The sequence below is a fragment of the Cynocephalus volans genome, chromosome X (assembly GCF_027409185.1).
Source record: "Cynocephalus volans isolate mCynVol1 chromosome X, mCynVol1.pri, whole genome shotgun sequence".
NCBI classification, from domain to species: Eukaryota; Metazoa; Chordata; class Mammalia; order Dermoptera; family Cynocephalidae; genus Cynocephalus; species Cynocephalus volans.
Window position 1 is genome coordinate 56,258,484 of NC_084478.1, and position 19,641 is coordinate 56,278,124.

A 19,641-nucleotide genomic window follows, 5' to 3' on the forward strand; every position below is an offset into this window, starting at 1 on the left:
ACGCCAGGGTGATCAGTCCAAAGCATTTATTAGGGGAACTTACGTACAGAGTGGACTGCATAGTCCTTATGATAGACAGTGAGAGAAAAGGGATGTTCTACTGAGGTATGTCTGCAGTAAGGGGGTCATGGTATGGAGTTTACATAAGGGTTTAAGGGATTCAGCTCAGGGCTTGGGCCATATCTTTCAGTATTGTGGGCAACAACCTAGAAACCTGTCTCAGTACCTGGGAATGTTCAAGGACCTGGTTTTGTTTCAAGCCTGCTGGGAGGAACCTGTAGCTGGCTGGGTCACAGAGGGGTCAAGGCTCTCTCTGATTTTCCATCTGGACACAGAAAGAAAGTGGGAGATCTGGGGAACCCCACATACTGCATTGCAGCATTACCTCATTCTTTCCAACAGTTGCATAATACTCTGTAGTATGGATGTGCTATATTTTATTTAACCAGTCCTCCCTCTATTGATAGCTGGTTAACAATGCTGCTGTTCACATCCTTTTGTGCACATCCCTGTGCCCGTCTATAGTTCTGTCGAAGAGGTGCCCACAGGCTGATGTCTCTGTATATGCTACATTTGCTCCCTGGGCATGTCTTCCTTTCTCTGTTTCAATGTAATTAAATGATGCCAGTATAAAGTTTTCTGAACAATATATTTATTTGAGTAGACAAAGAAATCCAATAAGATGACAGCTCGTATACCATCACCCATACCTTACAAATCCTATATTTGCATCTACTTCAGTGTCTGGCACACGGGAGACACTTGAAACTAACTAGACACAGGTATAAAATACAAGTGTTCATAATCCAAAGTTCCTAAAGTTAGAAATCAGGTCTTAAATTGGTTAATGAATCAAGACTTCATCTGATCCCAAGTTTTGTATCTCATATCTAGAAGCTAAGAAATATTTCATTAAGTTTCTTAGTTGGGGAGAGTTGCAAGATAAATGAAAATTCTTCTTACTGAACTATTAATGTCTTCTCAAGGAACTCCATGAAATGAAGTGAGAAAGAAAATGTAAGACCAAACAGTAACTGGAAAGATTAAAGCAGGAAGTTATAAGCACATTTGCATTTACAGAATTCTAGTAAATGCATTTTAATGTAGAAATGTATATCAAATATACCCCTACCCTCTGCCCATTCTCTGCAGATTACATCCTTGGTGGGAGCACAGGAGCACATCTTCACTCCAGGGAGAGGGGAATGTGGCAGTCCTGTCCCTGAAGGTTCAGAAGTGACATGACCCAGTCAAGTACCACTGGGCCTTGGAAATGAGCAGATGTAGGGGAAGGTGAAAGTGAGGCTGACTCCACACACCACTGCATACGACGGGGCAGGAAACAAACAGGATAGTCAGGAGTGGATGATTTCTTGGGTAAAAGGAATAGAGGAAGTATGAATGAATTTGTGAATTTGTTGAAAGAAAATGAAGCCTTTGAATTTCCACATGAATGTTGAAATGTCATTCTTTAATTTCATAACAAAGGATCAGGCTTAGTTAATCATATAACTAACATTTATGCCTATAAATACTCCCAGGCTAACAGATGACTCTTCAGTCAAACAAATATTCATTGAAGGCCAGGCCCTGTGCTTGGCACTGGGGATATAACTGAACACAAACAGCTGTGATTGCCACGGGAGTTCACTTTTCATAAGCGTACCATAAACAAGCCACCAATTGCAGAGCTTTCCCCCTGACACCCTGCTTGGGATGCTAGCCTGCCCCCAACCCCCAACCCCCAACCCTACTGCCTCAGCAACCTGGTAGTAACAGTTCTGTACTAATTGAACATGGCTAGAAAATTGCCTTTCACAACAATTTTTCTTCTTGCTTTCTTTCAAACAGGAAGGATTTCTATCTTAACATTTACATTCCATCCAACCTCTGGGCACCCTCGTGAGTGAGACTTTCCAGCAGCAGGTGAGGGGGAGTGGGCAGAGCACTCCGCAGGAGCCCTCGGCACAGGCCTGGCCAAACACCAGCCTTTACTATGTTAAGCAGCTATAGTTTAGGACCAGAAAAGAACCCCACATTTTTTTTTTTTTTTTTTCCCGTGACCGGCACTCAGCCAGTGAGTGCACCGGTCATTCCTATATAGGATCCGAACCCGCGGCGGGAGCCTTGCCGCGCTCCCAGCACAGCACTCTACCGAGTGCGCCACGGGCTCGGCCCGAACCCCACATTTTAAATAGCAAAAAATCCCTGGATGCTAGCAACTATGCTAATAAAAATTTTTTTTAAAAAAGATTATACAATCCCAAGTTTGTGAATGTAAAAAAAAAAAAAAAAAAAAAAAATACCCCCAAAGAGTTAAAGGAAAGTCCAGGAAAAAGACAACAAAAATTCATTTTGGTTTGCAAACAGTAGTCTGGTAACTTTGGGAGCCATGCTGACTTTCACAGAACATGCCTGATTTTTGTTGAAGGCAATCTAAAATGAAAGAGAACGTTTTAATTTTCTTCATTTGAGGGAGTGGGGGGGAAGTGAAATACTGAAGACAGATACTTGTTTTAACAGTTTTCCTCATGGAACTAACCAATTGCTATTAATGCCATGATAAGAGCTGGGCATCACTGGCATCATTTTAAGGCAGAAATGCTTTTTGATTATGTTATAAAGCTGGTTTGCTTAAGACTAGACCAGTGACTTCAGGTGTATTTGGCTACAGAAAGCTGCCAGGGAGTTGATGTTCAATTACTCCGCAGATGTGAGAACGATTAACTAGAGAAAGAGTACAAAGCTCAGTGTCCTTTCTTTGAAATAATAAGGACATAAGGAAACCTCAGATTAGACTGTTGTGTATTCATTATGGCCTCACATAAGAGAACAGACATCAAAGAGATGAGGCTATTCTGTCTTTACTTAACATCATATGCCTAAACTCACCTCAGGCCCTCCTTTCAGGTGTCTGTCTCCCAGGTTCCTTTGAATCCGGTTTTTGATGCTGTAGATGGAGGCTGTCTAGCTTCTGCATATCTTCTGTAAGACTGTTTCTAAGATCCTCATTGTTTCTCAGAAATTCCTTCACCGCTTCCAGTCGATTTGAGAGCTGCAAGAGGAAACCATACAATGGACAGCTTAGATAATTGTATAGCAGGTTTGTAATTCAAATGAAAAACTTACTAATTCCAAGATTGGTTCCTGCTCATGTGTCCACCAAGAGACAGAAATCTTGGCTACAGGCATCTGTCCACAGACAGGTTAAGGTTTGAAAAACAAAAATAAACCCTTTAAAACAGAGCATCCTCCACTCAAACACAACACAATCCAGAATAGCTGGTTCTGGGACCACACAAGGGGGTGTTTGCTTGTCTCCTCAAATTTTTTTGCTTTAAAACTTCCTGCATTTGTATGAAAGGGCTTCATTTTATATACACACACAAAAACATATACATACATACATATGTATGTGTGTATATATAAAAATAAAGACCTTTTATTTTGAATTTTGTACCTATACATCTATTACTATTAAATATGAGGCAACCTTGTTCTCCTGAGTGCTCTCCTGACTGTGCCCCGCCCTGATGCCCAGCTGTGTCCTGCCCTGCTGTAATGGCTAAAGGACCCGGAACTTTTCCCACCTAAATGGAAGTTATAACTATATAAGGTCACCCCTTCACCCCAATGTAAAAAACCGGAAGTATAACAATATAAAAGAGGCAGCCCTGCTGCATTTGGGGCTCAGCCTTTGTGACACAAGTCCATTGAGCAGGTGCCGGCCTCAATAAACTCTGTTTCCTACTATAAGCCTCGGTGTCCTGCCTCTCCTTGAGTTCACTGTAACACGCTGTAACAAATATACATATACAAACACACATATGGATAATACTTATAAACATATATACTCATATGTATGCATGTGGATATATATATAATAGTAATAAATGTATAGGCACAAAATTCAAAATCAGTACAAGGATACAAGTTAAAAAGTCTGTCTTCTTCTAAATCCTGTCACCAGTCACCCAGCTCCTCTCCCTAGAGATGACTATAATGAACAATTTCTTGTGTTTCTTCCAAAAACATTGTATGCATTTACGTGAGTACATGTGTACATACATTTTTAAAAATGCAAATGGCTGCATACCAGACACTGTTCTCCAACTGATCTCTTCTATATGAGATTATAAAGAATGGCCTCATTATTTTTTTAATAGCTGAGTAGTATTCCAATTATGAATGCTTCATATTTTAACATATTATCTTGAACCTTCTGCTAAGACAAATAATCCTGCAGTAAATAACCTGGTACATGTGTTATTTTGCATAAATGAGAAATCTATTTGTAGGATCTGTTTTTAGAAGTGGAATGCCATTTTAATTGATTGAGTTTTCTCTTTTAATTTTTATAGATTTTGCCAAAACTGCCAACTGTAGAGGTTGTGCCAATTTAAACTCCCACCAGTAATGTACTTCTCGACAGTGAAGCTGATAAAAGTACTCACAGAATAGTACTGTGAAAGTGTTTTTACTGGTCTTATCACAGAATACCCTCACTGGTCACTGCGCTTGTTACAAAGATGAGAGTTTTTGGGTGTGGTGAATGTTTTTACATAGGGGACCTGCAACTCCAAACTAAGTCAAGATAATCTAAATCTAATGAAGAAAAGTGATGGAAAACTTCCACTCCTAGCAGAGTGGGAGTTCTAAACATTAGAGAGCATGCATAACTGACTCAGAGGAAGTAGGTCTTGGGTGGAAACTTCACAAGCACTCAGGTCATTGTGATGAAATAGCCAGATGTTGGGTGAGGGCCTCCAGGGATGGAAGGGAGAGGGAAGACTGGCTAAGTCTGAGGTAAGGGTGAATAGGGAGCAGGGAGGAACAGGGAGGAGCTGAAGATGACAGAGGACTTCAGATTGGTTAGACTGGGGATGTGCCCTTCAGGTGGAGCTTTTTATTACATGACTGGAAACCAGCCTAGAGCTCCTGCAAGACACCAGGGCTTTGAATAATAAATCTGGAAACCACAAAAATGTGAAATGGAGATCCCACCAATGACATTATTCATAGCCTGTGTTAATAACTGTGGGCACTGCACCGTTAGCTCTTATTGACTGTGCCTGGTACCCTAGACACACCTAGGGTCTTCTCACGCCTCCCATCAGATGCTTGGGACCTGTGACTGCACTGGCCAGGTCTGTGCACCACACACACGCCCCCAGATGGACTCCTTGCCCTCAGTGGGATCCTCTTTTCCCCTGTTCAGAGACCTTTGCACTTGATAACCTCAGAGCTGTGATCTTTGTGTTGTCACCTCCTGACCCTCTCTGCAGACCCTCCGAACTGGTTTGCTCTGTTCCACTTTGTTTCTTTCCCTTTGCTCAAAGCTTCATGTGGAAACCCCTGCTCCTCTTCCACCATCTGCTACAGTTCCCTTTTCCATTGCAAATCACCTTTCTCATTTTTTCCAATAGGAGTGCCTTATAACTGACATTTCTTGGAACTTCACTTTTCCACTTTGTGAAAAGCAATAAATGCATTTGCTCTTGAAATGTACTTAAGAGGTGTCCATGGCTGGGGAGATCATTTTAGCATGGGGAGAGCAGAGTCAGAGTCAAAAGGAGGCTTTCTTTTCTAGTTATTAAGAATGGGGAAGGTTTGTGCGCATTTATATGTAAAGGGAGAAGAGGAAGTAGAGAAGGAAAAACTAAAAGTACTAGAAAAATGATGGAATACAGTCAGACAGACTTGGACACTGAAGCCCAGCTTTGTCACTTAACTAGCTGTGTGACTTTGGGCAGGACATCTGACCTCTCCGAGCTTACTTCTATGTTTGCAAATTAAGGATGATGATGCTACCACCACTGAGGAGTCTTGTGAGGATTAGAAATAATCTACTAAAAGCACTTAACATTGTGTCTGAAACACTCCTTCCTTCTTATATCCATTTAATAAATGTTTAATTTATTGAGTCAGTCTACTGTGTGCCAGTCTACTGTTCTAGGCAAAAGATGCTTAGCAATTCTTCCAGTCACTTAAGCCAAACTCTTGGCCTTGTCTTTGACCTTCCTCTTTCCCATGCCACATCCGCCCACCTTCTCACTACCTCTAGACTTCCACCCTGCTCCGAACCACCAGCATCTCTTACTTGGATAACTGCACCAGCCTCCTACCAGGTCTCCTTGCTTCTACCTCTGCCCCTGCCCTCCACCACCCCAGGGCATCCTCGACACTGCAGTGAAGAGCCTTTTGTCATTTCTGCTTGGAATTTTGCTAGACTCCCATCTCAGGAGGAAGAGCCTAGGCCCTTCCAATGGCTCACAAAGACCCATATGACCTGCTTCCTCCCCTTTCACTTCTCTGACCTCCTCACCCACTCTCCTCTCCCTCCCTCCACTCCAGCAGCTGCTCAACTTGCTACTCACTCACCCAAATGCTCTTCCTCCAGATATGCGCATGGCTGATCTTCCCTTCCTTCAAAGTATTGCTAAGTCTCACCTTCTCAATGAGCCCACCCTGACCACCCTATTGCAACCTGACACTTGTCCTCACTCTGCTACTCCTGATCCCCCATACTCTGTTCTACACTGTATTTCTCCTTCTTCTACCGCTCCACATCATTTACTCATTATGTTTACTGTTTATTGTCTGCCTCCCCCATGGGGATCTTTGTTTTGTTCACTGACATATACGAAGCTTCTAGAACCTGGCACATAGTAGGTGCTCAATAAATATTTCTGGACTATAACAAATGAAGAGTCGTTTTCTATCCTTTCCACAATGGTCTTGAGTATACTCTGTCACTGCCCCTTCTCCCTGAGCTTCCCCATGGATCTCTGTGAGGGTGGCTCCCTCACCAGGGTTTAAGAAACAATGATAAAGTGTGTGCAAATCCCTTACAAGCCATTTACTGTGCTCAATGTTCTCTAGCTGAATTTGTAAACTCCCAGATCATAACAGAGCACTGAGGGCTGGCCAGACTATGTGAAGAGCACTTGGGTGACAGCCGAATTCTGGGGCAGGTGGGCCCATACGGGCCTGAGAAGCCGCTGCTCCCATTCAGCTCCAAAGCAGAAAGCATCTCACAGTCACAGCTATACATGCACAGTGTATTTTACTGTGAGCCCCTTTTTAATTATGGTATACATATACCATTATGGTTGGTCACTAACAGAAAAGGATGACGATGCTCAGCTCTCCATGGTGCTCCATGATGCATTTTTCTCAACTTGGCTTTCCAACCGAACCTTTACTATTTTGACTGTTTTAGAAACAGGTTTTGTTAAACAGTCACCAAAAAAAGTCCTGTGGTCATAATACAATCAATGTATTTCTTGATTCCTGGATGTATGTTTTTTCATATTCTAGTATCTCAAATGAGAAGGCACCTTAACATTGATAGCATCTTACAATAAACTGGCATTTTTTTTCTTTCTTAGAAGTAACTGAAATAATGCTGTGTCTTACAATTGATGGCATTTTAGATTCACCAAAGTCTGGTCTTACCTAATACTCTGACTTCGGAGACTAACTCTAAAGAACATGGGCAATCATATGTGGAACTGAGCTTTCAGAAGGGGTCAAATTCCACACACGTGGAAAGCCAACCTTCAACTTCTTAGAGACAACATGTTAATCAATCTTAACTTACATTTTGATCAGTTGAAATATTAAGAGAGGGGCTGGCTGGTTAGTTCAGTTGGTTAGAGCACAGACTTATAATACCAAGGTCATGGGTTTGGATCCCCGTACCAGCCAGCCACCAAAAAAGAAAAAAAAAATTGACATATTAAGAGAAATGCCATGGTCTGCTAAACAGAAAGAATGAAAAATGAGAATTTACCAACTCTACCTAGAGACTCTGTGACCCAGAGGACAAGCCAATTAACCCCAATTTCCTCTCTGTAAAACAGAGATAATAGGGGTTTGAAATTTACAGCCACCTCCTCAGTGATACAAGAGCCGCAGCATGGCATGTAGAAAGTCACAGGACCAGAAGGGGGAGACCTCCTGGCCAGCCTTCACACCCGGTGCCAGCTCCCTGGGGCCCTTGCCACGTTTGCAGGGAATGTGATAAGATGACTGCCAGCTTCCCTTCCAGCTCTCAACTGACATAGCGTGTTGCTGACGTACTTTGTTCTCTGTTACACAAACAGGAAAAGAACTGCAGTGCCCTCAAGAGAGAAGAGAATGCTACTGACAACACAGGGGCAGTGAGCCTGGGCTCCCGGTTGTCTTCTCTTGCTCTACTCTGCTTCTGAAAGCAGGAGCAGAAAGAAAAAATATAATAAAGCCAGATGAAACATGTGGATTTAGAAAACACAAGATTCAACATTCTTACTCATCATTTAAGATACCTATGGTGTGCCAAGGCAGGCACACCCCAAAACCAGTAGTACCCAGTCCTTGTGCTAAAGTAGCTCACCAAGCTGAATAAAGCATCTGGATCAAAGTTAAAACTGTTAATTTAGGCATATTTACCAGTCAGATGCATGGCTTAATGAATGAAATACATGCTTTGTATTAAATAAACACTCCCCCCATGTTTAATGAGGTAACTAGCAAAACTACTTTCGTTGGACAAGGAGGAATGGAGACGTGAAATGATTAGTCCAATATCTCCTGGTGATCTAGAATTCTAATCTAGTCACTGTTGGAATATTTCTGAACTGTACTAGAATACAAGTCTACTACTGTTAGTTTCTTTTACCTCGCATGGACAAACATTCATTCCTCCTGTACTCCCTATGAGAATTTAGATCACCATTAGCCTGCAGGTCCTAAGCCAGAAATCTTGATGATCCTGTCATGCCCCCCTCTTCTCCACCCTTTTCCAGCCCCATGCCATGCCCCAAGTAATCTAACTGGCCACTAAAATCCATCAGCTTTGCCCGAGCAATGCCTACAGAATTCACCTCCTCCTCCACAGCTTCTAGTTTTTGTCCTTTTCCTCTTACCCTCACATGATTGCAAGAGTCTTCTGGCTAGTCTCTAGCCACTCGTCCAACTTCCATCTGCCACAAGAGTTAACTTTCTAAAAGCTATACCTGATCCTATCACTCTTGTTTAAAAACATCTGCTGGCTCCCTACAGCTTTTTGGGAATAAGGCCCAAACCCCTTGGTGTGGCATAGAAAACCTTTCAAAATATGGTTTCAGGGCCGAGCCTGTGGCGCACTCGGTAGAGTGAGGCGCTGGGAGCGCCGCGACGCTCCCGCCGCGGGTTCAGATCCTATATAGGAATGACCGGTGCACTCACTGGCTGAGTGCCTGTCACAAAAAACCAACAACAACAACAAAAAATAAAAAAAATAAATTAGAAATATTAAAAAAAAAAAAAAAAAAAAAATATGGTTTCAACCTAGTTTACCACTCTCATGTCTGACCGTACCACCTACGTTCGCCTTGTCATTGCCCAGGCCCAAACTATTCTTTCATGCCTTTGCAGGTGCTGTTCCCTCTGCCATGAATATCTTTCTTCCTGTGCCAATTTGCCGAACTCTTCTTTGATCCCGTGAGTCCCTGCTCAACAGCACCTTCTTGTCAAAGCCTTTTCTGGCAATCCTTCTTGACCAGCAGAGAACATCCAGAGCATCTTTTTTTCAGAATTCCGCTGTAGCCCTTACCAAGTTGTTCCACTTTGGGGCACAAATTAGGCACTCAAATTAAGTGAAAATACGTGTTAAAAGGTAACATTTTTCTGTACCTAAAGATTATTCACGTCTGGAAATTATTTAACATTAAATCAGAAACATAATTGGCTGTATGTTAAAATGAGCTACTCTTCCTCCTGGCACCTTTCTTCATTTTGTTTACTCACACAGAGAAATATAATACTTTTCCTTTACCTCTTCAGGCAACACGTCTTGTTCTTCTGCTTGAAGATACATTTCTTGAAGTTTTTCCTTCAGTAATGCCATTTCTATTTCATTGACTTGGCTCTCACTCAGGTAAATTCCCACTGGACATTCACACCCATCTCGCTGATCTTCCTCAGGGATGTGAACAGCCCAGTCAGATGTCAACAGCTGTGGATTACCACACAAATATATGAACTGATTAAATGGAAAAGATATTCCATTGGATTATTCCAAGAATTTACAACTGAACATCACTAACTGGATCCATTTTAATAATACACTATGACTACAGAAAAGCTTCTCAGCCCAGCATAATTCCAGATTTCATATCAGCATTCTTTCCCCTGCTTACATTCTAAAATTTAGTTTAAGTGTAATTCATTCTAAGACTAGTTAAATCTAATTCTTCAAATTCTAAATGAGTGACTGGTTGCTTTTTTTCCCTTAGTCCTTTATGACAAAACTGTTAAATATGATTTTTACCTGTTCTATTCTGGAGTAGGCCGCCACAATCTCTGGGATATTCTTGAATTCATTCAGAAAATTTCGAATCTTCATCTGAAAATTTCGAAGCCAGGTAGAAGATACTGTCATCTCTGAAGAGTGCATGATCTCATTACGACACTTAATTACCTACAGAAACACAAAAAAGATAAAAGCCTTCAAAATCAAACAATGGAGTAAACTGAGATCTTGCGGCTCCAAAGAAAAATCATAGAAAGGCTTTGTTAATTACAAAATCAACAAGTGTAGTCTCTAGATGAGAAGGGCCAGAACTTTCTTGGGATCATGTGCATAATCTGACATGTACTTATATGGAGGTAGAGGATACTCCAGCCCTCCAGGCTCCCAAATCAGATCCATATTTAATTTCATTCTTTCCAGAAGGCATATACTAAGAAGTGAAATCCTGTTGAGTCACAAACTGAAATGACTTCAACAGTCAGGCATGTAACCTGAGTGAAGGTGGTGATGTGTAATAGCAGGGAGAGAAGGAGAGATGGGATTGGCACAAACTGGAGAGTGGATGCCCTATCTAAAGGGGCAGCCTCTACTCAATTCATGACTTGTTGCCATGGAAGCAATATGAGCCCAGTGTTGCCAGATCTTCTGATTTTTCAAGAGAAACTGGAAATTTGGACTTTTTCGTGTGACAACTAATTCAAAGGTTTTAAAAAATATCAGGCAGGACAAATAAAACATGACTCTAAGCCAGATTTTGACCATAAGACTCCAGGAACAAAAAAATGAAACCTGGGCAACAGTGGTTCAGCCTTTTCCTCTTTCCTAAGCCTCTGGAGCAGATTTCCAAACAATCCACAAGTTCCTGACTTAAATTGTAGGCACCTGTAGGTGCTGTCAAGGCTTGAAGGGGAAGTTCAACCCCTTGCCACTTGAATAATAAATTAATAGGGGCAAGAAATACAAACTATCCTTAGCCCTTGAAATCCTGTGACAGGCTAGATAGTACACATTCCCCCAAATCCCTTAACATAAAACAATCTGCCAAAGAGCAAGTATATTGGCTCTGGGTACACCCACAGGCTGAAGCAGACAATACAAAAATCTTTTAAATATTGTTGGAGCACCAGGAAGTTGAGTCAAGGTAGTTTTCTGATGTGAAAACTATGATGAAAAGAAAATCAACTTTTGCCTATATTTTAAGAAAAATGGTGCGGTGTAATCATATGTTGACATATAATTCACATAAAGTCTTCCACATATTTGGCTCAAAGACACCAAAGGAGTCAACTACTGTGATAGTTCTTTGTCTCTGCTGATGTCATAAAGGATTCTCAATCCTTTCAGCTGCTGGCATGCTGACAAAATACACATGCATTTTCTCATATTATAAATAATCTAGGTGCTGCTATATACTCTTTTCAATGACCCTCGGAGTAATAAATGTGGAAAAGTTGTTTCCTGGTGAACCACAGAAAATCCAGATCTCTAAGAGGAAATGTGACAAGCAAAGTGATCTGTTCTGACATTATTATCCATTAGTGTTTACATTTTCTTCAGTTCTATGTAATGTGGTCTTGCAACTGTTTAGCCAATGAGATGTAGAAGGGCAGGATTCCAATGCTGACATACAATAGACAGAATGATGCACTGTTCTGTATTTTTTTTAAATAAGGAAAATTACTTTGCTTCTGTTTATGGAAAAACGGGGAAGAGAAATTTGGGGTTCATCTTTTTTAGCAGTGAATATTGCGATAACAAGTCGTCTGGAAACTTTAATTAGGGACAACTAAGGGGTTAGTCTCTTGATTGCATTTGCACTGGAGTTCTTGGGTATCACAGAGGGTGCACATGATATGAGCCCCACTAGCCTGCTTAGTGATACCAACTTTGAACCAGCATCTGTCTCTGGGGAGCTACTATGCTCTGCCTGCATGGCTGGCATAGCATCACAGAGTGTGTCTCACGGGTGGCCTTCACAGTATGGAACCGACTGACCCAGTCTATGATTTTGAATCTGACCGCTCTTACCTCTGTGATTTTCTTTCGATCAACCATGAAGTGATCACAGGAGTTCATGAGACTTAAAAGAGCAACTGCATCACATTCCTCAGGTCCTCTTTTGTCTGCCTGTCCTCGAGGCATGAAGGCCTGTAGTACAGGGAAGCACGAGGGGCACCTGAGTCTAACTCTAGGTGCTGGAGAGGCAAAGGCTACTTGCCTATTTCCCAAATGATGACTGAACTTCTCTTATGCACTGAGGTTTCAAGTTAGAGCCTCAGGAGTCCAAAATGCAAGTGAGGAAATAGTGTCACAGCTAAGCCTCTGCCAAGGACATAACTAAAGGGCTGTACTATCTCTTTGCTACTAGATACACCTGACATACACCTGTCATGTCTTAATGGCACATAAGCAGAAAGCATGGGTAGAAGACACCCTTTTTCTTCTCCTTACTGAAATGTCAGCGGCTGAGTTATTAAAGAAGATGATTTAAAAATAATATGGTTACTCCAAAGTGGACACTTTCCAAATGACTTCAGAAAGTTCGGTATGGTCACATTAAGAGTCTGAGCTTTGGAATGCGACAGAGCTGGGTCAGAGCTCTGACCCTTGCCAGCTGTGTGACCTTGGGTAAGTTATTTATCCTCAGATTCTTCATCAGTAAATGGGTGATAACTGTCCTCATCTACCTTGAAGGACGTTGTGAGAAATAAGTGAATGCAGGTAAGGCACTAGCACAGCACCGGGCACATGCTAATAAACAGGCCATAAATGTTGGCAATCATGATGCCGATGGCGCAAGGTAAGTTGGACCCACATAGGAGTTACAGATGGAACCCCAGGATTTAAGATACTAGATATACCAGACAGGCCTCATTCTAGCACAATCTTGCCTTTAGTAGGGTTTTATGACACGGACCCCAAAGATAGTGTTATAGCAAGGCTTAGGCATGTTTCTTTCCTGAAATATTTCCAAACTTACATCTGGATGCAACAACTTTACCAGGCTAAGAATTTCAAGGGTACATTTCTGCCGAGGGACTAGAACAGAAGAAATATAAGAAATTACTCACAATAAGAGCTCTAAATAAAACAGACCTGTTCCACTGAAAACAAACACATTTCAGTAAGCAAACAACTATACTATATCCTATGTGCTGCTCCAGAAAGGCTGGTAGTAAGTGCTGATGTACCCCAAGAAGAGTCAGGGCTATGTTCCTGATGGTGGTAGAATCATATCCTGAGTCTCACTTAATTAAGAAGAATTTTATGTACACTGAATGGCCCTTAGCAAAAGGTACAGTAGCCAGTACCATCACTATCTTTCTATGTCTTAACAGCCACCAACATGCCAACCTTCTGAAAGAAGTCTATTATGGATGCTACAAAGGTTTACAAAGAAGCTAACTTATCGTTGGCAAACTAATGCAATTAAGTGAAAAAAAAGAAACTTTGCTTAATTCAGCTGCTGCTCAGAAGACAATGCAAAGGTAGAGGGGCCTTAATTGCCTCCAAACCAGACATACCTCTTTTCCATTATGAGGTAGGTCCTGTCTGGCATTTTCTTATCAATATAAACGGGTCTCTGCCATGTTACAATTTTATTTTAGTAATTACTCCCTTTCTTCAGAACTAGAGCCAGCAGGGAGGCTCTGCTGCCTCCATGCAGTGAAAGCAGTTTCTTAAAATTGTATTGAATCTCACCATGTTCCACATGGTAAACACACAGTGGTGAGAAACATACGTTATTGCCTCTCTCTACTGCCTCTTCTTTGGGTGATGAGGCCAGATCATGCTGGGCCCTACTGCTCTGGAAAGGACTGTGGAGTTTATTCTAAGGCTATCAGAAAGCCATCCAAGGGTTTTAGGCAAGGGGAATGCCTGATTCTCACTTGAAGACTGCACATTCTGCTGGGTGGGGAACCAACCAGAGGTGCCCAGAGTGGCAGAGGAGGCTGGGGGGGAGGCTGAAGTCAAGTCCAGGCAAGACAGGGTGAGAGATGTGATGAGGAGATGGGGAGGAGGATTCCAAGAGTATTTTGCAGGTACAAATAAAGGGGTTGGTGAAAGGGAAAGAGATGAAACGAGAATGATTCTAGGAAGTTGGTGTTGGGGAATTGGCATAGGGTGGGGGGTAGAGATAAAAAGCCCCACTTCAGAACTAAATAGGAAATACTCAGGAGGTGATAAAGTAGAGGGGTCAAGGAGCATGTGCATCAGGAGCTCAGAAGAGAAGGCAGGGCTAGGGTCACGGATTTGGGAGCCATGAGCATAAAGCTAGTATTTAACTCCATGGTCCTGGGCAATATGACCAGAGAAGAGGGAGACAGAAGAGGCTCGGCCCTGAGTCCTGAGGAAGGCCAACCAACATTCAGAAGGAGGCTGAGGAGGAAGAGACAGGGAGGGGAGACAGGAGGAAAGACAGTAGAGAAAGATGCCACGAGGGCCGAGCCTGTGGCGCACTCGGGAGGGTGCTGCGCTGGGAGCGCAGCGACGCTCCCAGCGGCCGCGGGTTCAGATCCTATATAGGAATGGCCGGTACACTCACTGGCTGAGTGCCGGTCACAAAAAAGAAAAAAAAAAAAAAAAAAAAAAGAAACAAAAAAAAGAAAGATGCCACGAAGCCAGGAGTGTTTCAAGAAGAGCATCCAGTAGTGCTGAATGCTTGTGAGAGGTAAGAAAGATGAGGCTGGAGAACTGAAGGCCACAGATGCTGTGGAGTGGCAGAGGCAAAATTCGGGGCGGAGTGGCATGAAGAGTAAGCGGGAGCTGAAGAGAAGAGAATAGGTATCAAACGCTCTGTTTAAGAAGCTCTGCTGGGTGTACCTATGAGCGGTGGATAGAGAAATGGGGAGATAGCTAGAGGGAATGGATCAAGAGAGGTTTTTCTTTCTTTTTGAATAAATTTTTGGAAAAGAAAATTTAAGTGTTCTTTAAACAGCTTTATTCAGATATAATTCTCATGCTATACAATTCATCCATCTAAAGTGCACAATTCAATGGTTTTTAGTATATTCAAAGAGTTGGGCAACCATCACCATAGTCAATTTTAGAAGATGTTCATCACCCCAAAAAGAAAGTCCATACCCATTAGCTATCACCCCATGCCCCCAGGCCCCGCCAACCACTAATCTACTTCTGCCTCTATAGATCTGCCTATTCTGGAAATTTCATATAAATGGAATCATACAATATGTGGCCTTTTATAACTGACTTCTTTCACTTAGCATAATCTTTTCAAGATTCACCCATGTTGTAACATGTATCAGTACTTCATTCCTTTTTATGACAAAATAGTATTCCATTGTATGGATATACCACATTTTGGTTATCCATTCATCAGCTGATGGACATTTAGGTTGTTTCCACCTTTTGGCTATTGTAAACAGTGCTGCTTTGAACATTTATGTACAAGTTTTTACGTGGACGTATGTTTTCATTTCTCTTGGGTATATACCTAGGAGTGAAATTGCTCGGTCATATGATAACTGTTTAATCCTTTCTTTCTTTTTAAAAAAATTAAATAAATCAAAGTGATATTAAAGCTATTTGCATAGTGATGGGAATAAATTGGGGGGCTGGACAACTGAAGACTCAAAGTCACTGGGGAGATGGGAGGGGATCCAACACACAGAGAGTGGAGAGACACAGTGATAAGAGGAGAGACACCTTTCCTCTTTTGTAGCAGAAGGAAGAAGATGCACATGGAGAAGGGTTGGTGGGTTTGGCAAAAAGATGAGAAAGTACTGTTTGTAGGCATCCATCAATTCCATGAAGCATGAGCAAGGTTAGCAGATGGAACTGAGGGTGGAGGAACAGGAGTGGGAGCTTGGCGAGGAGAGGTATGAACAGTCATCTGTGGGAACTGAAGCCTATAGAGAGACATGGCTGGACTGCTGGGGCTCAAGATCAAGAATGAAAGCAAAACCAGTCAGCTCCCTTGTGAGACTATTCCCCTGAGCAGAAGCTGAGGATGGTGGCATCAGAGCTGGAGCTGGGCCAGGCAAGTTCAGAGAAGGGAGAAAAAAGGCTGAGATAACTGCAAGAGACTGACTATAATGATGGACTGTAGAATCTGGGCTGGCTGAGGTGACAAAGGCAGGCAGGAGGGCAGAAGCTGCAGGGTATTGAGAAAGCAGTGGAAGCCCAGAAAGAGAAGTAACACAGAGGGTGGGGGTGCTGAAAGAAGTGTGCCAAGGGTGGGCAGGTTGTTAGACACCAAGACTTCCTGTGCCAACAGGGTCCAGGGTGTGCGCATGCAAGTGGGAGGCTGAGGTGGAGTGGATTAGACGATGCTAAAAAAGGGAGCCCAGGAACTGAGAGGACTGGGTTAGACTAGAAGGTCTGCAGGTGACAGCAACGAAGAGGAGGAAAGACTGGCATAAGCAGGTGGCACGGGCTTTAAGAGGATTGTGAGTGTGAAAGCAACAAGGGAGGCCTGACAGGTGAGGGACAGTCAATAGTAAAGGGTAGCATTTTGTTTCTTTAATGTTTTTCTCATTTCTAGGTAAAAGTAGAACTTGGCAACTCTATGGCGGCAATGAAAAAAAATGGGGAAGAGAGTTTACTGGCCCATGAAAGCCAAAAGTCTGAGGACCACTGATACAGTCCAAGTACCTTATTTTTGAGGTTAGGGTACAGAGGCTAGCCCAATGTCACATCACAGTAGCTGGCCAGGATTCAGGACACCAGTCTCTTTCTATCCGGCTGCTTACCCCATCCCCACCTGCCCAAAGTTTTGTTCCTTAGCCGGGCACTTAAGGCCCTTTCTATTTCAGTCCTAACTCCCCTTGGCTTACTCTGCCAACCTCATGGGCTCTATAGCCAAGATGAGCTATTCAGTGGGCCTACCGTTAAACACGCCTTACAAATTTCTTTTGATACCTGTGCTCATGACACTCAATCTACATCTTGCCCCTGCATCTCCTTGTTGAAAACTTTCCAAGCAGCGGTCGCAAACTCAAACGCCTCCAGGAAGCAGACAGGCAGAAGGAGGTTTCTACCTCACTAAGCTGGGTGGGTCCACTGTAACAGCCCTGAACCGCCTAAGACTTCACCCTAGATCAACCAACCAATCTCTCTGCATCTGTTTATGAGGGCTGACTTCCACACAGACCCGAAAGCCGCCCCGGGCACCAGGTGACCCGCCGCCTTCTCCTTCCCCCCGGCCGCAGGTGCTTACCTTGGCCACTTCCCAGGCGTCGACAGGCCAGCGGCCCGGCCGGCAATTCCCCCAGTGCACGTCTCCATTTCTGTGGATGTGATGTCTCAAAATCTCCCGTTTCCACTCTGCGCACACCTGACACTGAGGCTGAAACTGCAGGGGGCGGCAGTGAGGAAGGGCTCGGGAGGGAGGGGCGGCGTCTGGGAATCTGAGTCCCGGGCGTCGCGGTCAGCCCCGCCCCGCGGAGGGAGCGGGACACTCTGCGCTCCGAGACAGGGACGGTATGGGGTGGGGTGGAGGGCGGTGGTCAAAGCCCCGGGCCAAGTGCTCACCTGGCGGGCGCGCGGGCTGCACAGTGAGCCGCCGCTACAGGCGGCGCCGGGGCCCAGCCAGGGGGCTGCGGCGAGCAGGCCGCGGTGGAAGGAGAGCACTTCGCGGCCGACGAAACCTTGCAGGCAGCTGCGCAGCAGCAGCAGGCAGTGGCCCGCCTTCACCCAGTTTTTGTACTCGGCGCAGTTGAGGCGCGCGGCCAGCTCGGACAGCACCATGTCCAGCTCAGGCAAGGAGGCCGCGGGGCCAGGGGAGGGGCGGATGGTACTGCGCAGGCGCGGGAGCCGCCGGGGACGACCCCACCCAGAGGCCACCAGAACTTGAAGGGCGGAGCGGAAGAGCGCGCCCTGCCGCGCTGTGCTATCGACCCTGGAGCTGGGCGTTTTGGCTTCCGGCGCACGTCGGCCACACCCCGTTTAGGTGACAGCTGACGTTTAAGTACTTCGGTGCTTGCTAAGGCGGCCTCTACCCGAAACGCTTAGGCTATCTTCTCTGTCCCCCAAACAGAGACCCTGTCAGCCCCGGATTCGAATTCCTCTCCTGATGTAGGGGCTCCTCTGTTTTAACTTCTTTATTATAGAGACGTAGACGGTGCTCAAAGCACATTCCCTTCAATTACATATGTTCCTTGCATTATATAATTCTATAGTTAGCTGGTTCCTAAACCCACAGATTAGCTGTAACAAATAGAGGCATTAGTGAAACGTGACCGCTGGCTGCCTGTACTGCGCACCTATTATGCACCCGCGGTGTGCCAAGCTGACACAAAGCTCAAAAGCCTCTCTGCCACTGGACCACATAGCGGAGGAAAAGAGGGCAGCGTGTCACCTGGATTCCGGAAGGATGCACAACCCCGAGCCAGATAAGAGGATCCTGAAGCATGGAACAAAAGTTGGACGATGATTACCTAGTACTCTTGGTTATGTGATTAGTGCTTCTTGCACAAGGCAGTCTGATTTAAGTTCCAAATAAATGCCACAGAGATCAGAAGGCATTGGATTGTCAATTCCAAGTGGCAAGAGGTCGTGTCAGTTTTAGGTGCTTTTAGTAAGCTTCCTGGGCTTGGAAAACACGTCAAAATCATGTGTAGTCAAAAAGGCTGAGGGAAATGTCGCAACACTGAAGCCTTCCCCTGACTGCATGGTTCACAGCAAAAAGGCACATTGTTTAGGAGAACTAGCTCTGGACTCAAACTGCCCCTTCTTAGTGGCTTGATCGTAAACAATCTTAATTTGATCTCATGCAAGTTACTTCATTTCTCTGGGCCCCCATTTACTCGTGTGTAAAAGGATATCAGTACCTACAGTGTTGCTGTGAGGACTAAAAACACACTGAAATACTTCGAACAGTGCCTGGTACATATTAAGCTCTCAGTAAATATTAGCTATTATTTTGTATTGATCTAAATATGCCCTTTGATCAATCACTCATATTCCTGGGCAAGGTATTTTAACAAACTACTGGCCACTGTTCATTCCCATCAAACCAAATGAAAAAGAAAATTCCACAAGAAACAATGAAATATACATTAACATTTTTCCTTTCTGTCCCTTGAATGCAGTTCTCTTTAAATTTTTGTATATTGATTTCATATCAAGAACACTTGGATAAGTAAATATTAAAGTAAAACATAATAGGTATTTCTTTTGGGGAAAAAACCATTAAAGAAAAGAATAACTTTTTACGTTGACATTGGATCAGAACTCAGAGAAGCAAAGTTCAACTTCTTGAAGTTATCAAATTAATCATGGTCCAAAGAATGACCTAGTATCCTGTGGCTGAACAGGTTACTGTATTAACTGCAACATAGTAAAGTTATCAGTAATATTTAAATTCAAAATCATGTATATTTTATGTTTGCACTTAGCTCACT

The 19,641-nt window shown here is 43.5% G+C and overlaps 1 protein-coding gene across 3 annotated transcripts; it reads right to left on the reverse strand.

Moving 5' to 3' along the window:
- Positions 1-9: 9 nt before the first annotated feature.
- Positions 10-18,001, reverse strand: CXHXorf38 (chromosome X CXorf38 homolog). 3 transcript variants are annotated; one of them, XM_063083848.1, is made up of 7 exons: positions 17,771-18,001; positions 17,457-17,591; positions 12,305-12,424; positions 10,295-10,444; positions 9,800-9,979; positions 2,893-3,055; positions 10-1,372 (listed from the first exon to the last, which is right to left on the reverse strand). In XM_063083848.1, exons 1-6 carry the CDS (start codon positions 17,984-17,986, stop codon positions 2,894-2,896), a joined length of 963 nt encoding a protein of 320 aa, XP_062939918.1. In that variant the 5' UTR covers positions 17,987-18,001; the 3' UTR covers positions 10-1,372; position 2,893. The 3 variants fall into 3 exon arrangements, with proteins under 3 accessions (XP_062939918.1, XP_062939920.1, XP_062939919.1); XM_063083849.1 differs by lacking the exon at positions 10-1,372 and adding an exon at positions 2,289-2,436; XM_063083850.1 differs by lacking the exon at positions 12,305-12,424.
- Between the last annotated feature and the right edge of the window lie 1,640 nt (positions 18,002-19,641).

Bases quoted from the DNA above. Each gene is read 5' to 3' on its own strand.
- CXHXorf38 (XM_063083848.1), bottom strand. From the start codon at position 17,986: ATGGTGCTGTCCGAGCTGGCCGCGCGCCTCAACTGCGCCGAGTACAAA. The intron at 12,425-17,456 runs GTAAGCACCTGC...CCTGTACTACAG, and splicing joins ACGCCTGGGAAGTGGCCAAG to GCCTTCATGCCTCGAGGACA. The intron at 9,980-10,294 runs GTAAAAATCATA...GGTAATCCACAG, and splicing joins CCTACTCCAGAATAGAACAG to CTGTTGACATCTGACTGGGC.